At 43.2% G+C, this 26,561-nt stretch overlaps 2 protein-coding genes and 1 non-coding gene across 8 annotated transcripts in view; 2 read left to right on the top strand and 1 right to left on the bottom strand.

Moving 5' to 3' along the window:
- Positions 1 to 24,639, bottom strand: part of LOC134226376 (zinc finger protein 569-like) — a 43,892-nt gene extending 19,253 nt beyond the window's left edge. For 2 of the 4 annotated variants that reach the window (XM_062707121.1, XM_062707123.1), the window contains exons 1-3: positions 24,412 to 24,639; positions 23,317 to 23,869; positions 20,935 to 23,141 (exon numbers count right to left, since the gene is read on the bottom strand). In XM_062707121.1, coding sequence (XP_062563105.1) covers positions 20,935 to 23,141; positions 23,317 to 23,869; positions 24,412 to 24,498 — 2,847 coding nt within the window. In that variant the 5' untranslated portion in view covers positions 24,499 to 24,639. Of the gene's footprint in view, positions 1 to 1,844; positions 1,970 to 20,884; positions 23,142 to 23,316; positions 23,870 to 24,411 lie in introns of those variants that run through there. The other 2 variants (XM_062707120.1, XM_062707122.1) reach the window with 2 other exon arrangements.
- On the top strand, positions 2,027 to 4,649 carry LOC134226377 (zinc finger C4H2 domain-containing protein). Of its 3 annotated transcripts, none has more exons than XM_062707125.1 (5): positions 2,027 to 2,373; positions 2,433 to 2,604; positions 3,365 to 3,543; positions 3,602 to 3,874; positions 4,062 to 4,649. In XM_062707125.1, exons 1-5 carry the CDS (start codon positions 2,315 to 2,317, stop codon positions 4,192 to 4,194), a joined length of 816 nt encoding a protein of 271 aa, XP_062563109.1. In that variant the 5' UTR covers positions 2,027 to 2,314; the 3' UTR covers positions 4,195 to 4,649. The 3 variants fall into 3 exon arrangements, with proteins under 3 accessions (XP_062563109.1, XP_062563110.1, XP_062563108.1); XM_062707126.1 differs by having other exon boundaries at positions 3,365 to 3,546; positions 3,602 to 3,850; XM_062707124.1 differs by having other exon boundaries at positions 2,032 to 2,373; positions 3,365 to 3,546.
- On the top strand, positions 24,136 to 24,218 carry Trnal-cag (transfer RNA leucine (anticodon CAG)). Its single transcript has one exon. It is a non-coding gene; the product is annotated as a tRNA-Leu (tRNA).
- Positions 24,640 to 26,561: the final 1,922 nt, after the last annotated feature.

The following is a 26,561-nucleotide window of genomic DNA, read 5'->3' as shown; positions in this document are numbered from 1 at the left end:
ACGGTCGCTTATTCGATTTCCACAAGATAACTCTGCATCCAAATCACCATGAATCCAACTCCACGTTCTGCTCTGTCGCCGCCGCTATAGTTATGGTACTTGAATGAAGTTTTTGCGACGGAATCCACCGCTCGAATCCAATCGTTATCCTTTATTCGTTGCAGGGTCTGTTGCCGTTGAATACATCTATTCGGTTGGAATCGGGGGTCTGATGTTTTGGTTGTGTTTTCGTAGTAAAGATGCAGTCTCGTTTCTTCTGCTTGTCGTTTATGAAACTGTCAGTCTGGAACGCACCTATCTCTTTCTTTCTCATGATTTTCCTTATGGCTGTCAGTGCGGAATTTTCAATGTTGGCTACGGAACGAGCTGTGGTGGAGGTATACAAGTGTCAGTCCCGTGGTTGGAATACTGCTACAGTTTAAGGACATAGTTGGAAGAGTACCACGATGGCAGCCAATATGGCACCGGACCTTCCACGGGCCAACCCCACACCTCCCGCACTCCTCTCCCACCAACATTCGAATGCATCGAACAGCATCGAACAAAAGTTTAATATTCAAATTACTAACCTGTTCACAGCATATTTCCTTATTTCCCGTGATAATGAACATGTTTCTTCAATGAATCCTATGTATTCCGGCTCGAATTGTAGCATAAATTAGCAGTTTCGTGCCAATTTAATAGCCGTTCGCGATTTGTTGGGTTCATCACTGCACTTCACTTCTTCTCAAAGGGCATTGGAAAAATCAAGTTTTTACTCACTTCTCCGCACATGAGCAGCCCGAAATGTTGATAGAATGCAAATTAAACACCACTTTTTGATATCAGTCACTTATTTGAACCGAAAACTTAGTATAAACTGCAGGATTTGCCCAAAAAAAACGATTAAAAACTGATCGCGGAGCGAATGTAAACACCGCGGTGCACCGGCAGCAGCAAACTAATAAGTAGGGTGGCTCAAAAAATAATTTTGCGTCGCCACGCTCAGTAGATTATGATTTATAAATTGGGTGTCATCCAATGGTTTGGGCTGGTTTGAATAGGCTACCATGCACAGGGCGTTTCAGGTTTGTATGACAGTTGATATGGCGAGGTTGAATTTAACATTATTCTGATTCTGGCACTCCGTCATTAGGCGATGGCGAGGGGGGAGACCATATGACGGGATGAAATATTTAAGAGCTTCAACTCCATAGACAATCCATATTGAATGGTCGTTCCAATAGTTGGGAGTTGATTTTAATCGAGGTTGCGATTCTTTCGCATGATAATTAGGCTTCTAAGAAGGCATCAGTGAAACGTGCAATTCAACAAAATACCCAGAATTTGTATGATATCTATCGCACCAGGGCAGATACTTCTAGTCTAGTCTAGTCTATACTATCGTACCAGGGGCAGATACTTCATACAAAAAGTGTGAAATAAGGGTGGGTGGAGTATAAAATGCTATATTTGCGTTACGTAATCAATGGATCTTTCCTGCGGTGCGGTTTTCGTTCACTGAAGTCTCTGGAATGTTGCTTTCAGCTATGTGGGTTCTCTTTTCGCCAGCGTTTGGAGGGAAAGCGCCGTAGTCAGTGTAATAAAAGGTTTAGTTTCCCATTCTAGTTTTCATACAAACTTGAACCGGCTTGCGCTCAACCAGTTTTTGTTCGAATCGGTTTTTTTAGGACACTCGGAGCATGGGACGGAATCGAGTGAGCGTGATGGTGCTGGGTCGTTTTTTGAACCACCCTACTAATATTCTTTGTTTTTTATAAATACAACACCAATACTACTACAGTATATGAAAGTTTTTACTGTACCAATACTATCAAAGCTTTGTTTTGGTACTCAACCCACCTTCACCTTAATTCGCTCGTAGACATTTTTAGACACCCTGTATTGTGTTTATTTTAAGCGACAATCTACCTGATAGGTTATGCACTTTGTTCATTGTACGACAGCTTCGTCGCGAGGGGTGGTGAATCTGTAGGAAAACGAGGAAAACAGCAAAACAGAAATAAATCTCAGATCTGTGAGCAGGTCAAAAGCGGAGAAAAATCACTCACTTGTCACCTCACTGGAATGAACAGTGAACAACACAGAGTTAAATGATTGAAACAAAATTAATCGGCCATTTTCCCCATCAACAACATCTCCAGCATCAACTAAGAGAAGTTAATTCGTTGAAGTTCTGATAAATTAGGGGACAATTGTGTAATTAAATGTGAGAAAATAGAAAGCTTTTTGTGCACACTTTGTAAGGGATCTCAAATAATTGATTTTCTGAATAATTCAACTAGAAGCTTGATAAAATTCAAATCAGGAAAAAATGACAGCCGTCGATGAAAGAACGATATATGCAAAGCTCGAAGCAATGAAGGATATCCGGTATTAATGTTCATTCCATTTTATAGTGAGAATAAATTATAACATAAATTATTTTGCAGTTCAAAAACCCTTCAGCTAGAGAAAGTCAAACTGAAGATAATACGTGAGGTGGAAAACGGCGATGCGGAAGAAAAATGTCTCTCGGAGTATCGCCGAGAACTGGAACTGCTAATGCAGGAGAAAATGAGTCACGTCGAGGAACTACGACAGATCCATGCCGACATAAATGCTGTAAGATTGCTCTCATAATGGGGTGTCCAAAGTTGGATTATTTTTCTGTAATATTTGTAACTAAGTACTAGTATTTAGGTATTCGGTTAACGACGTACGCAGCTACGTATCTGATTATTTTAATCTTTATAGACAATCACAATGAGGCCGTCAAATGAGGTTACTTGCAACACATTGACTTGATCCCATTCAGATACATTTTTCAAGGCTGCCCGATATATTTTAAATCAGGACATCAAGATGTAGAGATGTGATGAGCATAATAGATGAAATCAGAACCAGTATTAAAAATATATGCACATGAAATAACTTCAAATATTATCACATGTTTAGAATGATAAACCTAATTTTTAAAAAAATAATGCTAAATACTCGTTCTGATTTCATCTATAAATATGCTCATCACATCTCTACACAAGACTGTCAAACTATAGCATGTGATAGCAAGTTATGACGTTCAGATCAGAATATAATTACGTATCGTTTTCAAACTACATGGCTAGAATGTTATTAGTCGATTTCAGCATAACTATCAAGACTAAAAATCGTGCCTCGCGCTATTCCGACGGGAGGTATGGGGTAACTTGCAGCAGTGATGTATAGTGCAGCTATTTGCAGTTCACTCAAATTGTTCACTAGCGCACCTATGCCATGTCTTAATTCTTACAAATAACAACTTTCGAAGTTAACTGATTATTTTGGACACCTCATTGCAATATTTGCTATGGACCATATTCACTGAATTATTTTCAAATTAAAGATGGAAACCGTAATCAAGCAAGCCGAGGAGAATCGAATCCGTTCAATCAATATGGCTAACCGCTTCCATGAAGAATACGTCCCCCTAAAAACCGAAGTGGACACCATGCGTCGCGAATATCTGGGCCTGGAACGACTGCCTGAACTGCACGAGGAAGAGGGATCGATTATCTCTCCAGAGTAGTAAAAACTTTCAAACCGAAACTTGAAACTTCATCTAACTAAATTCTCATTTCAGCCGCTTCCAAAATTACTACACCGGCAATAAAGCTCTTACGGCACCAACGGCCGCATTTGCCCGACCCGCCCTTTCCGCCCATCATCCATTGCCTCCTGATGGCCCAGTCACAGCTCTGCCACCGTCGGCTCCGCCTGGCTTCCTGCCACCACCACCCGTAGCCATGCGCATTAACAAACCGCCGGAAATGCCCACCAACCGGCTGCAGCCGGCACCGTCGTCCATCGGAATCGGCCATCCTACGTTCAGGTCTGATTTCAATGTCAATCTGAGGTGATTTTTTTCGTTTCCTAATTTTATTTATCATGGCGACCATTTTATGTTTAACAATCTTCACTATTCCTATGTTTCTCTAACACCTCCTACTTATGACCCTTCCGTTGATTATCCTCACCTCGGGCGCAATTCCCTTGTTCAGAATTTAAGAAATCAATCTAAAGTATTTTTTTTTGTTTCACAGACAACAACCACCGCCGATGAAGTCGTGTCTTTCATGTCACCAGCAGATCCATCGCAATGCGCCGATTTGTCCGCTGTGCAAGGCCAAGAGCCGATCCCGGAATCCGAAGAAACCGAAGAAGAAGGAGCACTGAGAGGGGCTGAATCTCACACCACATACCGGCCAGTGAACCTATGAATCGTTGCATTTAATATTTTACCTATACGCCACAATTATTGTTCTCGTCAACACAGAATGGATCGCGCTAATCTATTTTGGAACTGATTCTGAATGCAACGTTTTCATTTCATTTTTGTGTTAATTTTTACTTCCTCAGTTATTTTAAACAAACTATTATGAATCCATTTAACTCGAATGACATTATGTATCATTAATCATTGCAATTTAATGCATAATTATTATTTTAAATCATGAAAAACAAACAAATATAGTAGATTTAAGCTTATACAACAAAATTATAATCGCCAATCGTAGCAAGTAAATACAATAATGAGTGAAATGGTTTAAATACCAACTTCCGGATGGTCATTTTCAATAAACGATAATCAATACTAATCACACCAAAACCCAAATGCAAGGATAACCAAATTATGATCTATTTTGAATGAAAACATCTAAACTAATCCATCCAGCCGTGATGATACCTTTCTTGATACAATCGTTGGATTTCGTCTTAATGTGATACATTCCAAAAATAATTGCCTACCTACAGCTTTTATTAAAGGTAAGTGCTTCCAAAAGCTCATTTGCACGAAATTCCACGCGGCGTTCCACAGGCAAAAAGAAAACGATGCAATTTTATCTCCCCATAAGAATTGAGTATACTGGCAGCAAAAAGCGCGGAGCGTCGTTTCCCAAGGGAAGCGCCGCGTGTAATTTTGAGTAAATGGGTTAAGACAAATGCTCCATACATGGACTAACTTCATATGGGTCGATACACCAATTTGTTCATGCCTTTTGAACATAAAGAACGATCGGGCTCATGTTCAATAGTGACCAACTATAGTTGCAATGCAGTGACTTCATGGAATGTTTGGTTGAAAATGCATTTAGGAGCATCATTTGAGAAGACGGAATGAAGCGAGAGTTCCAGAAAGCGGAAAAATCAGGAACAAAGCATTCGCAAACTTAACGAAAGCAAAAACCTGTCAAACCGTTGAGAAAAATTCGCAGAACGTGCTATTCCGAAATATGAATATTGCTCTGTTTGTCCCGTTTGTCAGAAACAAGGACATTTTTGAAGAGATTGACAGGAGCTTCTGAGGCAGAATGTTAAAGTGCAGTGACGGATAGTGAAAAGGCTGAATCTATGTCCGCTTTACCTGTACGACCACGAAGAGGAAACGTGTTGAATAAGAATGCAGCGCAGGATGTCACGATGATTATAATGTTATGCGCCGAGCGATGTTGCCGAGTTACAGGACAAGGAGAATTTATAAAGTCAATGAATGCCGTCGTGGATAAAGTTTCGAAACGTGACATCAAGATCTTCATGGGCGATTTCAATATGAAGATCGGCTCCGACAACACAGATTAGGAGCGTGTCATTAGACGTCATGGTCTTGGAGAAATGAGTGAAAACGGTGAGCTACTTGCAAAACGGCATGTTGATTGGAGGATCGCTCTTTCCCCGTCGACCACTGCACAAAGTCACGTGGGTCTCTCGTGATGGTCAAACTGAAAATCAAATCGACCACAACTGTAGCAGCCGAAAATGAAGACGCTGACTAGAAAATCCAGCTGTGAAGAGTTCGTTCATTAAAACACTTGGAACTCGGGCAGCGGATGTTCCAGAAGGTGGCAGCGCAGAAGGGCAGTGGACCGCCGTCAAGAATGCCTTTATCGAAACAAACGAGCTTCGCGCTCAGCGGAAGGAGTGGACTACAGATGGAATCTGGCGGAAAATTAAGGAGCGTAGAGACGCCAACGACGCATATGACAGTATAGAACGCGTAGAGCTATAGAATATTATGGACGAGAACAGCTGCCCTGAGAAGCTTACCAGACTGATCAAAGCAACGGTGGATGGTGTGCAAAACTGTGTGAAGATTTCGAGCGAACACTCCAGTTCGTTCGAATCGCGCCGGGGACTAAGACAAGGTGATGGACTTTCGTGCCTGTTGTTCAACATTGCGCTAGAAGGTGTCATGTGGAGAGCCGGGTGTAACAGCCGGAGAAGGATTTTCAACAGATCCAGCTAATTTATTTGTTTCGCGGATGACATGGACATTGTCGACACCTTTCACGGTGCCTCTATTAGATGTTTTGTTCTACGTCTGAGCCCCTTGTTGGTGCCAGCAAGCACACATAAGCGTTGAGCCCTTGAGCCTTTTATCTCAATGTACTCGCAAGCTACTCAGATCAATGAACAGATGGTACGTTGCGGCTGGTATTCACGGCATTTTTGAAGGATTTGCCGTACAGTAAAGACCTGGTCCGTTGTCAAGCGGTCGTAAACGAAGCCCACGAACTCATTCACTTATGGTGACAGACGACGGAAGATGATCTGGGATATCACCATGTAGGCGGCATTAAGGATAATGATCGCTCGAAAGTATCCACACTTTAGCTTGTCGCCTTTCTTGTACTTACTTGATACTTGATGGGCTACAGCTCTTCGATGAACCTACGCCGAATGGAGTTTCCTTCTCCACTGGACTCGATCCTGGGCCAATCGCTTCCAGTCGCCCTGAACATTGAGCGCCCTCAGGTCCTCTTCAACTGCAAAAAGCCATCGTGTACGCGGCCTTCCACGAAGCCTGCGGCCTCTTCCGGGTTCTCTACTAAATATTATCTTCGCTTGACGTTCTTCCGGCATACGAACAACGTGACCAGCCCACCGTAGTCTGCCGTGTTGAATAAGCTTAATAATATCCAGCCCTTTATACACCTGGTACAACTCGTGATTCTTGCGACGCCGCCAGATACCGTTCTCCTGTTTACCGCCGAGTATTGTCCGCAGCACCTTACGCTCAACCACTCCGAAAGCTCTCCGATCAGCCTCCTTTAACGTCCATGTTTCATGGCCGTATAAAGCCAGCGGAAGAATCAGAGTAGTATACAGCGCGAGTTTTGTTTTCTTATGCAGACTACGGGACTTAAGCTGGTTAGGAAGTCCGTAGTAAGCCCTATTTGCAGCTGCAATACGCCTTTTCACCTCGCGGGTAACATCATTATCATCAGAAAAATATTTAAAGCTCTTTTAGTGGAATGTATTCAACCGTCTAAGACGAGTTAAGTACTCTCCATTTAATTCCACCAATTATTTTCGATATATTTGCAGACTTAAGTCGAGTCAAGTACGAGACACTGAAGACGACCACACAGTTGTGGTCGAAATACGTATCTGCAAAGGTATCGTAAATAATTGGTGGAATTAAATGGAGAGTACTCAACTCGTCTTAGACGGTTGATCATTATCATCATGATACACAAATTCTTCTACCACTTCAAACTTTTCACCATCCAGTACTATTTCGCTACCATCACCACTAATGAACCCACGTTGATTGCCAGCGACCATATACTTCGTTTTTCTGGAATTGAGTCCAATCCTCGCTGTCTCCCTCTTAAAAGGCACAAAAGCCTCTTTCTCGGCACGGCGATCAATCCCGATAATATCGATATCGTCCGCAAATCCCAGGAGCATATGCGATTTTGTGATAACGGTACCGCTTCTTTGCACACCAGCTCTCCTAATCGCTCCCTCGAGCGTTATATTGAACAGTAGATTCCAGAGTGCATCACCCTGCTTTAATCCATCTAAGGTAACAAATGACGTCGATATTTCATCCGAAACCCTTACACTTGATTTCGATCCGTCCAACGTTATACGAATCAGCCGTATCAGTTTCGCCGGAAAACCATGTTCAAGCATAATTTGCCATAATTCATTCCGTTTCACTGAATCATACGCCGCCTTGAAATCAATAAACAGATGATGTGTCTGCAAGTTGTACTCCCGGTATTTATCAATTATTTGTCTCAGGGTAAACATTTGTCGTTGATCGGCCCTCACGAAAACCTGTTTGGTATTCGCCGACGAAGGACTCCTCAAGCGGTCTCAAACTGTTGAACAGAATACGTGACATATTTTTGTACGCCGAATTAAGGAGAGTTATTCCTCGGTAATTGGCGCACTCCAGTCTGTGCCCTTTCTTAAAGAGAGGGCAAATGAGGCCGTCCAACCAGCTAGCAGGCACTTCCTCGTCTTCCCATATTTTCAACATAATATGGTGCAGAACTTCTTGAAGCTGCTCACTGCCATGTTTGAGAAGTTCAGCCGGGAGCTGGTCCTTCCCCGCAGCCTTATTGTTTTTCAGCTCTTTAACAGCTTTTTTAACCTCATCTAGTGTAGGCTACTCCACAGCTTGTCCATCGTCGCTAATATTTATTCTGTTCACCGATGCACCGCCACTTCTTCTATTCAACAAAGTCTCGAAGTGTTGCTTCCACCTGGAAGACACTTCGGTTCTATCTGTCGGCAAATTCCCTTGTTGGTCGTTGCACATGATGGGAGATGGCGCTGTCTTTCTCCGCACGCCATTGACAGACTCATAAAACCTCCGCATATCGTTCTGCTCCATTTTTTCCTGCGCCTCACTAATAACTTGTTCTTCGTACTCTATTTTCTTCCTGCGGTGGGTTCGTTTGTCGGCTGCTCTTGCTTCCTTGTACCGATCTCTACCCAACTAACAATTTTGGTGCTAAAAGCTTCAACTTCTAGCCTTTGGCTGTATAATATTTGAATAAAAGCAGCCAATGCTGAATAAAAGAAAAGCCTCTGCAAATAATCCCTTAAACTTCAACTCGACTATTACCCAAATATCTATCAGCTAGTCAGTGTGCCGAATATATTTAATCTTTTATCGTTTATGCAGCTTTCATATAGTAATAAAACAGCTCTGTCTGAATTAGCAACAAAGCTTATCGGTTAAGAGCTCATGTATGTAACTGAGTTGCTTGTTAGCAACTTCCCACATTACGGTGAGTAACATTCACAATGAAAACGTTTTCGCTGTTGTTATAGCACTAACAATATAGCGTAATGGCGCTATAAATGAACTAACGAAGCTTTAAGGCAACTTCTGTATCTTTGAAGATTACACAACGTTTAAGTAAACCTTATATTGCTTCTTTTAATAGCTTATCAGTATGGAACGTCAAAACCGCAATGTTTACATTTGATTTTTGTTGCCGGAGCTGTGTATGAGCTATTGATTTCTGTAATGCAGCTACAATGGTATTCACCTGCTCTTATAGCAACTGACAAAGCGCTGTCATTAATGCTAGCAGTAGCGTAAGAAAACAAGCCATTTAGAAGCGATATTTCTGTTGACGGCTACTGTTAAACGATTAGCAGCAGAGTAGCATCTACACAGATCGAGAAAATGTTGCCTAAAAACAATTTCAGCGATTGATGATGCATAAAAGTTAGGCAACAGAACATGCTGATAGATGTTTGAATAATGGTTGGAATAATGCTGAAAGCATAATTTTTAAACTTATGTGCTGAAAGCAGCATGTAGGCCTCTTTCTAACGTTTATATAGCATGAATCTGAAAATAGCGTTAGTAAAACAACCCATAGGGTATGCGAAGAAGCACATCCATAATTTTCTTTGTTATTTACATATGTCAAAGTGACAGTGATGACAGAGCAGCGGCCATTGAATCAGGAGATCAGGAGTTCGAATCTACGTAGCAACAAAATTGATATTTGAGTTTTCACAAAAAAAAACATTGAATAAACTTCCGAAATTTACTCTCCTCTCAAATAATATTTAATCAAATTGAATTCAATGGCTGTATAAAACTTATTTAACAGATTCAAAAAATCTGAATAAGCGCCATTGAAGCGAATTATATTACTAAATGGTTTAGTAAAGATTGAGAAAAAATTGTGTAACATGCTGTAAAGTAGTTGTGCAGACACGTCAAAAACAGCTGAATAGATTCGCCAGATTTGCTGGTAAAAGCATTGAATAGAAGTTCTTGATCATATGTATAGCACACATATTCAGCTTGAAGCCGTATAGACGAGTTGAAATAACATTTACATTGACATTAAATGTTAGTTGGGTATTCGATCGGGTACCCGACACCAACATCCGCCTTCTGGCAACGTTCTTCTCGTCTGTCACTCTCTGACACTCCACATCGAACCAACCCGTCCTGGGTCACCTCTGTGCAGTGCCTACCACTTCTCGTGCTGTTGTGCTCACCGCTCCATGGATCGACTCCCATAGATCGTTGATGTTGTCGCTAACGTTGATTGCACTTATCCGTTCGTCGAGCTTCTGGCGGTACTCAGCCGATACTTTTTTTTTCGCCGACATTCGCTGGATATTGTAACGGATCGTTCGCTGTGATCTTTCGTTCGATACAGTTGACAACCGTGATCGAATTTTACTGACAACGAGGTAGTGATCAGAGTCAATGTTCGGACCTCTGAATGTCCGCACATCGATAACATCCGAGAAATGGCGCCCATCCACCAGAACATGGTTTATCTGGTTGCAAGTTTCACCATTTGGGTGTCTCCAGGTGTGCTTTCGGATGTTCTTTCGTGCAAAGTAGGTGCTACTGATGGCCATCCCTCTGGCAGCAGCAAAATTTACTAGCCGTAGGCCGTTGTCATTGGTAGCGGAGTGAAGGCTTTCCCTACCGATTATGGGACGGAAAAAGTCCTCTCCCAGACAACCAGAATGCATGCATAATATAATTGTTTTTCTGTTATGCGATGCATATGCGCACAATTTTCATCGCACACCAGTTGCGAAAACGCTTTTTACGTGCGAAAGTGAAGGCGATATATGTGTATTTCTTATCCGACGTTGCACGATAGTGTATGCGATGTGCATGAATTTTATGCGAGTTTGTTCGTTATACATTGCGATGTAGTTTGAGATAACAAACTTTGTTTGACAGATAATCCAATTTCATTTGAATTTGTTTTCACGAATATACGATGTCAACAAATGATGCTGGAATAAACTCGTAAAATAGCCTACTGTGCGGGAAAATTTATAAATAAACTGATGAGCTTCGCACCACAATGCGATGATGATGAAATTTGGATCGGTAAACGATTTTAATCGTGCATTCTTATGCGATGTGTGGTTGTCTGGGCTCTACCGGCCTGGGCGTTAACGTCTCCGATAACAATTTTCACGTCATGTTTTGAGTTCTCTCCATAGGCTTTATCAAGACATTCATAAAACGTGTCCTTCACGTCGTCGGATTTATCGTTTGTCGTTGCGTAAACGTTGATTAGGCTGTAATTGAAGAATTTGCCCCGTATCCTCAACACACAGATTCGTTCGCTAATGGGTTTCCACCGCATCACTCGCTTCATCTGCTTGCCCATCACTACGAAACCAACTCCATGCTCTGCTTTTCCGCCGCCGCTGTGATAGATGTTATACTAGAATGCAGTGTTGGTCGTGGGGTCCACGGCTCGGAATTCACGTTCTCCGGATCTGGGCCATCGGACTTCTTGAATAGAGGCCACGTTCACTCCAACCTTCTGCAGTTCGCGAGCCAGAAGGCTCACTCGTCCTGACATTCCAGGTACCGAGTTTCCAATCATAGTCCTTATTTCGTTGCCGGGACAGTTGCCAAAAACGTTCTCTTTTTCTTCTATCTCAATTTTTCGCGGTATTTGAGAGGCTTCAGTAAGCTACCTTACCGGGGTCGCGTTACCTACATCGCGATGATGGGGCTGCCACCTTAGGTATAGCTGACGCGATACAGCATTTCGTTAATCAGCCGCTGGGTACCAGGCAGACGCTGTTTGAGCCGCACCTCCTGGTGAACAGACGCTCGAGGCGTACCTTCTCACTCTAGCTGATGTCAGAAGGACAACAGTGCCCAGGCTGCACTACCAGCTAAGTATACAACCCTTAGCTGGCGGTCTTTTGTCATCGGACGACCCGTGGAAGCGTGAGATAGGGACTTGTGGGGAGCAGAGCTCTGTTGGGCGCTGCTTCCTTGATGTCAACCCACCATTTTTCTGGGATAGGCAGTACATAATGCACTCGCTCATTCACGCTCGCACAGGCACTCATTCCGTATGAGGCGCTTACTCTGACAAACACTGACACTCTCTCTGCCGCACCATATGAATCTTGCTTGGATGCTCAGCTCACCCTGCCACCTGATTCACGCTCCAGCACACCAATTTGAGACTTATTTGGGTGCTCACTCTAGCACATCCTGCCACTCCTCCTGATACAAGCTCTGACACACCATGTGGGACTTACTAGGTTCTCACTTCTGACATGCCATGCGAGGCTGACTTGGGTGCTAACTGCTCACTCTACTCTCCTCTGCCATGCCTCGAGGTCTCGATAGCGATAGATACCAACAGTTCAACGCTAAGGCCTTCCTACCTCGGCATGTGTAGTCCATACTCACACCTATGCGCTCACCCTTCTGCTATGCCTCGAGGTGGCGACTGCGGTTGCCACCCGCTGCGACACTCTTACCTCGACATGTGCAAACATCTCATTCACTTACCCGCACTCAGTCTGTTTTCGCTCTAACTAACCAATCACAAGACTTGTGACTTAGTTAGTAATGCTTGTCGACTGCTGCTCGGCGCGCCAGATTTGCTGCCAGCTGCAGGCAATCTGTGTGGTGGCAGTCGAAACTGCGTTCCACTTATATCTACCGCTTGACACATCCTCTGAATAAGCGTATCCGGGGTTGTGACCCGAACGCAAACGTCTAGCAAAGATCTTCTTTCGACATCGAAACGAGAACATACGAACAGTATGTGCTCTGCAGTTTCATCAACACCTGGTCTGTCAGGACTACGCGTGCCCAAACCTGTGGAGATACTGGCGGAAGCAGCCATGGCCAGACAGTAATTGTGTCAGATAGAAGTGAACTTCCCCATGAGGTCTCCCCGAGCTGGGCGATATGTTTTTTTTTGTTTTGTTCGGGATGAACCACTGCGTCCATTTCATTGAACTTTTGTAGTATACCCGTGTCATTTGTTTAGTGCATGTCTTTCTGCTCCATTTCTATTGAGAAGAAATGAAGTACCGTGAGTGTGCCTTATTCTGCGCGGCTCCTAATTCTGCGCACTTTGACACTAAAACATTTTTTTTTTATTTTCTTTACTGTTAATATTATATTTACTTACATGCCATCAAAAAGTTGGTAATTTATTGTTGTCATGGACAAATAATAAATATGAATGAACTAGTCGACCCGGCAGACGTTGTCCTGCATAGTAGGCGAAAATGCGCGTTGTGAACTGTCCGTGCGAAATATCAAAATAAGTCTTAATTTTAGTTTTTCACGATTTAATCAACCTTACCCTTGACTTTCGCATGAGGAAATATCATATAAACCCGTCGGAAACGATAACGAAGATATCTGCTGAAGGAATGAAGAAAATCCATCCAACCGTTTTCGAGTTATGCGGATACGAACACAGACCATTTCATTTTTATATATATAGATTAGCGTTGATAACGGGGATATGAAGAAAAACAAAATCGGTAAAATCGAAAATGTCAAAAATGGCCTCCATTAGCAGGAGCGCTAAAACGCACATAAATAATGATTTTTCGAAATTGAGCAAAAAAAAAAGATTTGGACTCATTTTTTTTAAAGCGAGGTGCAAAAGCAGATCATTTGTTGCTTTAATATGATGAAAATCGGCTTTCAGAGTGTAATCTCTACTTATAGAAAGCATTTTATGTTGCGCAGACCATGGCACAAAATTTACTTTCTGTTCCTAATTGTGGGCGCGAAATGCATAGGTACAATAAGCATGGCTTTTCACCCCAAATTGAACGTAGCAACTGTTTTGGTAAGGAAACATATTTCAAAATGCTGGAATAAAACTAAAAGGGCAAAAAAATGCGAAGATAGATTATGCGGAAAGAGTCAAGGGATATCTGCTACTTGGCCTTGCGCACCACATCTCCACTGAGCGTTTTTTAAACTTCAAGGTATCTAATCTCAATGTGTATATCACGTAACTAGCACGTATAATTTTCCCTGAAAAATCGACACTCGGAGATTTCCTAGGTCGGACTGGCATTTCGACATTTGAGAAAATAGCACTTTGGGCAACATTAGCATTTATGTAAGACTGGTCTTATTATTCGCGTTGAATTACATTTATTTCTATTCCATATGAATATCGGATTTGATAGGAATAAAAAATAGCCTTTTTATCAATGGCGAACTTTAGTAAACAAGTCTAACGGAAAAAATGGATCGTCGAAAGCCAGGATCCCCGGAAAAAATGGATCCCGGGTCGAAAGCAGCTTGTGGCGACGGCGAGCAATCGGATAATGGACTTGAAAAATGTATAAGATCTTTGTGCACATACATCATATACACACATACACGCACACACAGGCATCATCTCAATTCATCACAGCTGAATGAACTTGGTTTGGGTCTAATTTGCCAGGTCTTATATTAAAGTTCGTTTTGGAGTAGACGTTTTTTCGTATACTTAGTGTACAAGAACGGTAAAACGTTGTAGTCAGATAGACTTTAGGCAACATACATGGTACTAAAAACGTGCAAAAGTAATGAAATATTTGTATAAATGTTCAAAACCATTTCATGAGATAAAAAAATACTCAAACTGAGTGTTTATTATTGTGCGCAGAATTAGGAACATTGTGCGCAGAATATGGAACATTTCAAAATATGTGCGCAGAATTAGGAACCATATGGCAATCCACAAATCGATTAATAATATATGTTCTTAGTCAATTTAATCAAAATTTTAATGATTCATAGTCTTCCGTGGATTATAGTTACACAACTACTACATAAAGGTATTCATAAATCATTATAGTTTCTCGATAACAACGATTTTATTTCAAAATTTTCTTAAATGCGCAGAATATGGTACCTCCACGGTAGTCGTTTTTTATTCATATATCTCTCAAGCTTAATGTCAGGCCTCTTTAGATTAAGGTACCGCTATTTATACCCTTCGAGAAATGGCTTATCAGAGCTCTAATCAGTCAGAGGGTTCAGCAGATCCACCAAATTCGTATCCGCTTCTTTCCTAAGATGCCTATAGATGCGCCAACGCGTGATTGGGTGGCAGCCAATCAACGCAAGGATGTGCAAGCTGAGGATTAAAGGCCGTTTCTTCAACTAAAGCATCATCAACGTGCACTGCCCACACGAAGGGAGACCCGACGACGAGAAAGAAGCGTTCTATGCACAGCTGGAGCAGACATACGATGGTTGCCCACTGCGGGACGTCAAAATCGTCATCGGTGACATGAACGCACAGGTAGGAAGGGAGGAAATGTACAGACCGGTCATCGGACCGGATAGTCTGCACACCGTATCGAATGACAACGGCCAACGATGCATAAACTTCGCAGCCTCCCGCGGAATGGTAATCCGAAGCACTTTTTTTCCCCGCAAAAATATCCACAAGGCCACATGGAGATCACTTAACCAAGAAACGAAAAACCAAATCGACCACGTTCTAATCGACGGTAAATTCTTCTCCGACTTCACGAACGTCCACACTTACCGCAGTGCGAACATTGAATCCGACCACTACCTCGTTGCAGTATGCCTGCGCTTAAAACTCTCGACGGTGTACAACACGCGTCGAAGTCGGACGCCGCGGCTTAACATTGGGCGGCTACAAGACGGTAGACTAGCCCAAGAATACGCGCAGAAGCTGGTAGTGGCACTTCCAACGGAAGAGCAGCTAGGCGCAGCGTCTCTTGAAGATGGCTGGAGAGATATTCGATCCGCCATTGGTAGCACCGCAACCGCTGCACTTGGCACGGTGCCCCCGGATCAGAGAAATGACTAGTATGACGGCGAATGTGAGCAGTTAGTGGAAGAGAAGAATGCAGCATGGGCGAGATTGCTGCAACACCGCACGAGGGCGAACGAGGCACGATATAAACAGGCGCGGAACAGACGAAACTCGATTTTCCGCCGCAAAGCCGCATATGATACAATCGATCGGGACCAGCTATGGCAGCTAATGCACGAACACGGTTTTCCGGATAAACTGACACGGTTGATCAAAGCGGTGATGTGCGTAGTTCAAGTTTCAGGGGCATTCTCGAGTCCCTTCGAAACCCGCAGAGGGTTACGGCAAGGTGATGGCCTTTCGTGTCTGCTATTCAACATCGCTTTGGAAGAGGTAATACGAAAAGCAGGGATTAACACGAGTGGTACAATTTTCAATAAGTCCGTCCAGCTATTTGGTTACGCCGACGACATAGTTATTATGGCACGTAACTTTGAGAAGATGGAGAAGATGGAACATCAGACTGAAGAGGGAAGCCAAGCGGATCGGACTAGTCATCAACACGTCGAAGACGAAGTACATGATAGGAAGAGGTTCAAGAGAAGACAATGTGAGCCACCCACTGCGAGTTGGCATCGGTGACTGGTGACTGCCGAAAATGATACCAGCAGATAAATTCGGAGACGCATAGTGGCTGGAAATCGTACATACTTTGGACTCCGCAAGACGCTCCGATCGAATAGAGTTCGCCGCCGTACCAAACTGACAATCTACAAAACGCTCATTAGACCGGTAGTACTCTACGGACACGAGACCTGGACGATGCTCGTGGAGGACCAACGCGCACTTGGAGTTTTCGAAAGGAAAGTGCTGCGTACCATCTATGGTGGGGTGCAGATGGCGGACGGTACGTGGAGGAAGCGAATGAACCACGAGTTGCATCAGCTGTTGGGAGAACCATCCATCGTTCACACTGCGAAAATCGGACGACTGCGGTGGGCCGGGCACGTAGCCAGAATGTCGGACAGTAACCCGGTGAAAATGGTTCTCGACAACGATTCGACGGGCACAAGGAGGCGAGGTGCGCAACGGGAAAGGTGGATCGATCAGGTGGAAGATGACTTGCGGACCCTCTGTAGACTGCGTGGTAGGCGACATGTAGCCATGGACCGAGCCGAATGGAGAAGACTCTTATATACCGCACAGGCCACTTCGGCCTTAGTCTGAATAAATAATAAATACGATGGAACACCGTCAGGACCAGGCTTAGATGATGTCTTTAGCTTAGACATTGCTCTAGAGATGGCTTCGACATTCACCTCGATATTACCGAGCGACTGATTCGCTAATGGGACGTTGCTGACAGCGGTGGTCACGACATCAACAGGTAGTTGTTCGGCTTCAAACACACTGGCAAATTTAGCTGAGAACAGGTTGCACTCTTTGCGCTGCTCATTTACGTAGCTCCAAAAGGACTTTGGGTGAGATCTTAGTCGTCGCTGTATCCCTTTTTTGGAAGCGTAGGAAATGATAACGACTGATCCGCTTATACTCGTTGTTGAATCTGACATAGTGGAATTTGATTGGCAACGTACCTACTGTGTTTCGTGTAACTTCTGAGTGCAGCTTTCTTGCACCTTTTTAGCGACCGGAGAGCATTCGTCATCCACGGGATCCGAGAGTCTGATCGAACGAACTTTTTTGGGACATGCCTGTCGATGATGTACACCATGATGTGAGAAAAAGTTTTTGCAGCAGATCCACTGGATCGAGAATGTGTTCTCAATCCATATTTGATAGCACTTCAGTAATACTTCGATGGTCCGCCTTATGTACGACACCACGGCTGGGGGGTTGAAGAAATCACCTATAACATTATCTTCGACGGCAATCACTAGAAAGCGGTGATGAGCAACATCCTTAACTAAGGGTGCAGGAGCTAAACAGATGGAAGGTTCCATGGTACGACCACTCACAAAGCAGAGGTCCAGAGAGCGACTATTCTCGTTAACCTCGCCATTGACTTAAGATAGCGTTGCGATACTGTAGTTATCCAGGAGTTTAACGGCACCTGCATGGAACGGGGAGCTTTTAATATCCGGACGGAAGAAGCCGCTGTGAATAGCAGTCCATGCAATGCTCGTAAGGTTAAAGTCGCCCAAAATCACAACCTCAACACAAGGCGCGGCCATATCTGAAGCACAAGATACAGATCGGTAGTGTGTGTCAATGAGATTCTAGTTGCGAGTCCGATCCGGAGGGATGTACACAGCACAGAGGAATAGTTGCCTGTCACCAATCTGAATAACAACCCATACTTGCTCAACGGTGTTCCAAGAGTCGTGCTCAACCATTTTTGCTTTCAAGCTGGAGTTAACTGCAACAAGTACTCCACCTCCGGTAGTTTTCCTGCTATTCTCCGTGTTGCGATCACAACGTAGCCAGCTTCAAAAACGTAGCTCGAAATAAAGCTATGTCCATTTAGAATCCGGTATCATTTATTGTATTGCAGCGGCACGGAAAGTGACCGATGCATGAATTATTTTACAGCGGTTTGTATACCTAGGCGCCCACTTGCTGTGGTATAAATTTTACGATGTTTCGTGCAGCGTGTCAAAAATTATTCCAGATGGAAGCAGAAAGGAGAGAAAAATCTGCACACCCACGTTGATAATCCTGCTCATCGCCGATGGAACCTACGACAAAATGGATTTCGGACAGCTTGATTTTTGGACAAACTTGCAAAAAAAACGGATGATTTTGGCAAGGGATATGCAACTGTGGGACAAAGACCTAAGTGTTTGTGACGAACAAGACGATGGGCTCGAAACTGTACAAGGAGGAATGTCTCAAAAACCACGGTCTACCTTCCATAAAGCCCATAAAGGTCCCGTGGCCAGATTTGGCGAGTTGCCACTACAGCCGGGAAGTCATCCAGTGGTACCGCGATAATAACGAAGATTTCATCGATAAAAACATAAATCCACGCAACTGCCCACAGCTCCGGCCCATCGAGACATTGTGGGCAGTAATGAAGCGGAAGCTTAAGAAAAGTGGAAAAACAGCTTGGGACGCGACTCAGATGACCAAAATGTGGAACAAATCAAGCATAATTTTTCATAACGACGTATGTAACAATTATGAGGATTCGAGAAATCCTTTGCAGAAAGTTGGCAAAACTTTTTCCAAAACTGTTTTAAAACTAAATCTTTTTTCAATACTTTTTTCCGCTGGCATGCATCATTGCATGACACGTAATAAGCGTGCTTCACAGCAAAGCTCAGTTCATTCAAATTCACTGTGAAAAACGATAAAATTATACATACACCGGTATGCTACACGTACGTCGGTGTACATTGGTCGGTTTTCCATAGTTGCACGATTGACGCAACTGCAGTTTTGTTTTGTTTTGCTTTTTTTGTTACATAGGTCGCTCTCAGTTCCCATATGTTAAAGCGACGTATGTAACAGTGAGACTTCAAAAATAGAAATTTTTACATACGTCGATTCGCAAAAAGATCGAATTAAAGAATTTTAAGATCTGAAATCAGTAAAATCGATGCGTATTATATAAAGCCGCGTGTGATTGTCACGTTGTATTAAAAACCCCGTTTTGTTTACTTTTGTTACATACGTCGTTATGAAAAATTTTGCTTGAAATGTGCCAAGGAAGTTGACTCCGGAGTTGTGCAACTTTCGATGAGAAGAATAAAGAAGAAGGTGCGAATTTTCACTAGAAACAAGAAGAAATTATTTGTATCAATAATTTTTCCTTAGCGTGCAGTGAATTACTCTTGTTTCGATGTAATAACCTTCTTTGTACGTCAATCCGTTACCGAGATACACATAATTTTATTATTCCGGATTCTAAATGGACATAGCTTTAGTTCGAGAATAAAGCCAGGTTTCAGTAAACACTTTGACGTCGTAGTTCTGATACAGAACAACTAGTCGATATTCGTCCAGAAGACCGTTAATTCCTCCGACGTTCTGGTAGTAGATGGATATGTCGGACTGCATGTGGCGAGGATCGGATGAAGCACTGCAAGTCGGAAGGCAGGCAGAGAAGAATTCATTGACTGAGAGTACTTGCCGACATAAGGAGTTCGGAAGACCCCATTTCCTGACCCAAGCACAGGACCGGGACGTCTGCTGGTCGCTGGCAGGAATGGCACGACTGAGTTGGGAGGATTAGGGGCTTCCTCAGAGCTTGCGGCATGAGTGCGTCCCGGGAGCGTACTGGATGTAGAGGCAAGGTGTGCGATATCATATCTCGGATGAACTGACGGATAATCATGTTCTTCGACGTATTCAAGTTGTTGGACGACCCTCTCCCCGCTTCCGACAGCAGGACCGGAGCGACTGTGATGAGCGGAGATGGCAAGAGGCTTGATTGAGTTGTAGAAGTTGAGGGCTCCTTTGAGACTCTCTCGGCCTGGTTGACTGGTTCTCGGCCACGATCCGACGGGAACAATAAGGCGAGGTGCATAGCGGGCAAGGTGGATCCATCAGGTTGAGGACGCTTTGCGGAACCTCCGCAGACTGCGTGGTTGAAGAAGTGCTGCCATGGACCGAGCTGAATGGAGACGACTTTTATGAATTGCACAGGCTACTCCGGCCTTTGTCTGGTAATAAAAAAAATCTGGGGTGGAAATCGATCATATTCTTGCAAGACGCTCCAACGAATAATTTTGTACCGAACTGTCAATCTATAAGACGCTCCCGGTAGACCTCTACGCAATCGACGCCTGGACGGTGGTCGTGAAAGATCAACGCGTAAATGGAGTTTTTGAGGGGAAAGTGCTGAGTTCTATCTATAATAGGTACAGATGGCGGATGGTAAATGGAGGAGGCTAATGAACCACCAGTTGCACCAGCTACTGGGATAACAGCGAACGGGGACATCTTATGCAAGACGATTTGCTGACCCACTGCTGACTGCATGTGTAGCCATGGACCGAGGTGACTCCTGCCTTAGTCTGAATAAATAATAATAACATAACATAACAAACCTCCAAGGATATTTCGAAGCTAGTAATCATTACTCCTGCCCGTACACCAATCACATGTTTACGCAGCTAAAACACAATCAACCGACACTCACCTCATCCTCACGCACAGCCATCTCCGCAATAAGTTCATCGGCATCTGCTTCTTCCTCTGACCTATCCCCGCCTTCGTCATCTTCGTCCACCATTTGGTGGCCCACCACCTGAACGATTTCGTCGCTATGCATAGTACGTTCGTGTTTCCGCCGAGTCTTCTTCGTGACAAACGTCAACGGACAGTACTGGCAAGGGACCCGAATGCCCTCATTCTCGTGCTGCTTCATGTGGCGGCCCATCGTCTTTTTGTCTTTGACACAGGTGAAGCACTTTGGGCACTCCATGTAATCGGGGTGGTCGTGTATTTTGATGTGCAGCCGCATTTTCTTGGCCGAAGGAAACATTTTTTCACACCGGAGGCATTTGACTTCCGTCTGGTGAACCCGTATCATATGCAGCTTCTGGTGTCTTTTGGTAACGAAAAATCTCTGGCATAAGGTACAGCTGTACTGCGTTTCGCCGGTGTGCAATTGCATGTGCTTTTCGAGCTTTTTTGGCTCTCGACAAGACCGGTTGCAGATGTGACAGCGGTACTCATTGCCCGCACGCATGTGGCTTTCCATGTGCACCTTCAGTCGATAGGGCTGGGGGAAAGAACGACCACACAACTCGCACATAATGGACTGATCCTGCGAGTGGGACCGCAAGTGGAGTTTCAAGCCCTCCAAGGATGCGAGCACCTTATCGCATTGATCACATTTGAAAGTGTTCTGGTTCGTATGGGCGTTGAAAACGTGGCGCTTCATGGTCATCTGAAACCGGAACTCCTTACCACAGAAGTCACAAATGTAGCACCCCGGCAGACAGGAGTAGTGCTTTTTTCTTGGATTGCGGTGGCGTATCAAATGTGCTGCTATTTGCTTCTTGGTAGGAAATCCTTTACCGCATAGATCGCAAATGTAATTTTTCTCATCTTTGTGAACGTCTTTCAGATGACGATCCAACAACAACTGAGAGTTGAACGATTCCGGGCAGTTTTGACAGTCGTAAAGGATAACTCTATCGTGATATCGCTGGTGACTTCTCAGCGCTGCTGGCGAATGGTATCTGGCTTTGCAAATGTCACATTCCAACATGGGATCATTGGCATGTGCCTCTTCGCGGTGCTTGAGCAGCTCCTCAGAGTTTTGGAATTTTTCATGGCACGACCGGCACTCGGTTCCGGTATGTTTTATAAGTTTGTGATCATCCTTTCGATGTTGCATCAAGCCGCTTTGAGTCTCAAAGGACAGTTTGCAAATCTTACAACAATATTTTCCGTGCACGTAGCGGTGAGAAGCCAGGGCCATTTTCGTCAAAAACTTTTCATCGCACTGCAGACACTCGATAGTTGGCACGGGCTGGTTCTCGGCAAGATGCGTTTTCCGATGGTTCATCAGATTGTGGTTCCGCTTGAACTTCATACCACAGGTTTCGCACTCCCATCGGCGCTCGTTCGTGTGTCTTACCCGGTGCTCGCGGAGTGAGGCATTGTCATCAAATGTGCTGCCACAGTCCAGACATATAAAGTTCTTGGCCAAATTTTCGTGTACTCGTCTTTTATGCTTGGTCAACACCGTGTGGGAAGTGAACTTCTGTTTGCAGATGTCACAGCAGAAGCCTTCCTCCGTGTGGCCCTGCATATGTCGCTTCCAGGAACTTTTGGTCGCAAATTTGATACCGCACTCCTTACAGCTGAATTTGATTCCCGAGTGAGCCATGCGAAAGTGCTCTTGCAGGTTCCCATTGGTCAAATAGGTTTTGGAGCACTTTGAGCACTTGAAGGGCCGCTCTCGATCGTCGTGCTTCTGGACCATGTGTCGGTCGAGAAGTTCTTGCAGCAAAAACCCTTCATCACACAAACGGCATGCAAGAATTATGGAACCCTCCTTTCCACCAGCGATTTCACGAGATAGTGCATGCTTTTTGATAAGGGACTTTTTGGCTTTGATTTTCTTCTTGCGTTTTTTACCACGATCGCAATCGGATTCAGAGCTATCAGAATCGGACGACGAATTTCGGTAGCTGGCATCAGAATTTGACGCTGCTTCAATGGCGTAGTCGTGGGTTGCTTCATCTTGTACCTCAACTTTGACTTGAACCTCCGGCATTTCCGACAACAGTCCCATCGGATCTTGAGGTATGTCCAATGCGTCAAACGTTGAGTCAATCGGATCTTGTTCTTCCGCTTTGATAGTAGCTAGTGAAGAGGTCGATGGTTGCGATCCTAAAATTATAAGAAGTATAATTTGATGAATTGGGAAAATGGAGTGGATAAAAGTCGTTTATCGTTTAAATTTTGTTTGCAACTAAGATGTAACTTTTCTTATAGAATTACATAAAAACGACTTCACACCGTAAGAGGTGTGCCTCATTACGAACAAACGAAAAAACAGACTTACCCATCCAACCCACTTCCATCGATTCCGCGTGTCTTTGAATATGTTTTTCCAGTTTGTCCACGTTGCTAAATCGCTTCCCGCATTCATCGCATTTGTACGAAGACGGTGTCCAGTGCTTCTCCCCGACATGCAGCTTGAACTTTTCCTTGTTCCATCGAGTCACCGGCCCAAACACCGCATCGCAAGCCGAACACGTCAAACGTCCATCCTTGACGATATAAATCACCGAATCCACATCGCCCTCATCGGCACCGTCATCTTCGCCATCATCCTCGCTGTCAGATTTACCACCCCCATATTCGGCACTCAACGCATCCAATAGATGCTTCCGCAGCGACTCAATATCTTCGAAGACCCGATTGCAGTGGTTGCATCGTAGCTCATCCCCGGTAACGTGTCGCACCATATGTCTCCGCAAGGCCGGCATATCCGGAAACGATCGGCTCCGGTCCGGGCAAGCCGCACATTGGTAACCATTCTGCACGATAAGATAGTCGATGGTATCGAACATAGAGTGCAGGCCGTGCAGCGGCAGCATCGGCGGCGGCGATGGCTGTCAATGAATGATGAAAGAAAATATTTTATTATGTTCATGCATTTTGATTTTTCTGCAATTGAAAGTTTTGGCAAGCTGCAATGAGCAGACATAATTTTATTAACATATTTCTGCAGAGGCTCAAATCCTATACAGATAACAATTTGAAAAATGACTCGTTGCCAGCCCTGCTAGTAGATGGTAAACAATCTTCTGCGAGGGGGTGGACTGGGCGGCGAAGCTCATCGATGAAAATGCGTGCTTGGGTCGGCCCCGATCAGCAAGTCAGGATGGCCGAGCGGTCTAAGGCGCTACGTTCAGGTCGTAGTCTTCTCTGAAGGCGTGGGTTCGAATCCCACTTCTGACAAAATTTGTTTTTGTTCGTCTTCTTACTCATGATTACGAATGATGACTCGACAACAAAACGAACAGAACTCAAATTTTAGGAACAAAACATAACTATTTTTGTTTCCAAAAAAAATTATGCTGATAAACACATGAAAAATTCTAGCCTTAGAAAAATCAATCAAAATAGGATTCATATCAGAAAGAAAACTCACCTCATTGTCGACATCGAAGGTTTGCTCGTTATTGGCTTCATCATCTACTTCCTCTTTAATCACAATCACACTGCCATCGGTGTCCATTATTTCCGAAGTATTATCGCGGAAAAACCAGCAATCTTTGCATTTTCACGGATAATTCATTTTTCTTTTCAGCAGAAAATTTGCTGTGGTGGCCCTTCGCTCCGCAGTTTGATAATGGCTTCTCACTGATGAGTAAATGAGTTTTCATTCTGACGTTTCGTCTTCTGATGATCGCATGATGAAACCAGGGATGCCAGAGGATATTTTCAAATGTCTTCACAGCCGAGTAAAAATGTCTTCAAATGTCTTCAATATCAAAATTATGATTATCAGAGTGAAAAAATTTCAAAATCCAATAGGGTTATAATTTCAATCATCTCCTTGTTTATCGTTTATTTTTTACACTCAAATTGTCAGAATTCAAAAGAATATTTTTTATTCTTCATGAGTAAGGGCAATCACTTTCCCTTGGATTTTTTTAATGAGTCTCTAAATATAATTCCAACGGACTTTTCTAACTGAATTTCATTGTGGAAGTCTTCTGAATTCATTTTTAAAGAATTGCCTATAGGGATTCGGAATATATATATACCTGAAGAAGCTTCCACAAGATTTTCTGACGAAACTTCAGGATAAATTTCAAATGAATTTTTAGGAGGAATTGTTGTTGGAACATCCAAAAGATTTTCTGAAGGAACTTTCAGATAAATTTCTGGAGGAACTTTCAGGTGAAATGCTTATGAAACTTCCGGAGGAATTACAGGAGGAATTCCTGAGGGGTTTTCTGAAGGATTTTCCTGAAGAATTCCTGGAGGGTTTTCCTGAGCAATTTCTGAAAGAGTTTGCAATGAAGTTCCTGAAGAAACTTCCGAAGGAACTTCTGGATAACTTTTTGGAGAAACTTCCTGAGGTATTGCTGCAGGAATTTCCGAAAGAATTCCTGGAGGAAATATAAGAGCAATTCCAGAGCATAATTCCACAGGTATTATTGGAGAATCTTTCGGCAACATTCTTGGAGCGTCATCAAGAGGAATTCCTGGAGAAACTTCCGAAGGGATTCTTGGAGGAAATTCCGAACGAATGCCTGCAGGAGTTTCGAGAGGAATTCCTGGAAGAACTATTGGAGAAAGTCGTGAAAGAAACAAACTAAGGAATTTCTGGAGGACTTTCCGATGGAAATATTGAAGGATCCTACGGAGAAATTTCTGGACGAGCTTATGGAGGAGCTCCTAGAAGTACTTCAAGGAAATTCTGGAGAAATTTTCTGAAAAATCTCTGTGGGAATTGCTGGACGAATTCCTGGAGGAACTTCAAGAGGAATTCCAAAAAGAATTCCAGAATGGATTTACTGGTGAAATTCATGGAGGAATTTCCAGTTAAAATGCTGGAAGAATGCCCAAAGATATTTCTTGAAAAAATACCAAAGGAATTCAAGGAAGAATTCATAAGAACGTGTAACGAGTTTCTACTGAGTCTTTAATAAAATCTCTGGCGGATTTGTTTATGAGATTCTTCTATTTTTCTAAATGATTTTTTTAAAACAATTTGAATTTGTTGTCGACATTCGTAAGAATTTTCTATGGAAACTTAACGAAAATTTTCTGAGAAAATTGAAAATAATTTCCTGTGGAAATTTAGAACTTTCCGTAAAAATGTGGTACATGGAAATTCCGAAGAGACATCCCTAAAATTTCAAATATAAATCCGGAGTACATCGCACGAAAATTCAAGACAAATTTCTTGTGAAAAGGAAAATGAATAGTTTGTGGGAGTTCAGATGATTTTCCCACAAGAACTTAGAAATTTGTTTGTGGAAATAAAGATGAATTTCCCGTTTCAATTTTGGGGGAACCCTTTTATTTGCCCATACTGAAATTGCTGTAAATTTCCAACACAATTTTAGAAGAATTTTCAATTTCAATTCTCTTGAATTTTCATGAAAAATTCCTCAGAATTTTCATGGTTAATTCTCCCTTTTTTACACGAATTAATTTTTTAAAACGAATTTTCACTGAAAATAATTTCTAAAATCCACGGAAAATTTATCGAGTTCTTCAGAATTTATTCTCATTCTCGACGGGTATTCTGGAAATACCGAAAAGATCAGATGAATTATAAAGAAA

The sequence above is a fragment of the Armigeres subalbatus genome, chromosome 3, assembly GCF_024139115.2.
Source record: "Armigeres subalbatus isolate Guangzhou_Male chromosome 3, GZ_Asu_2, whole genome shotgun sequence".
Taxonomy (NCBI): domain Eukaryota; kingdom Metazoa; phylum Arthropoda; class Insecta; order Diptera; family Culicidae; genus Armigeres; species Armigeres subalbatus.
The sequence above is the reverse complement of the archived record's forward strand: the minus strand, read 5'-3'. Positions and strand labels throughout refer to the sequence as shown.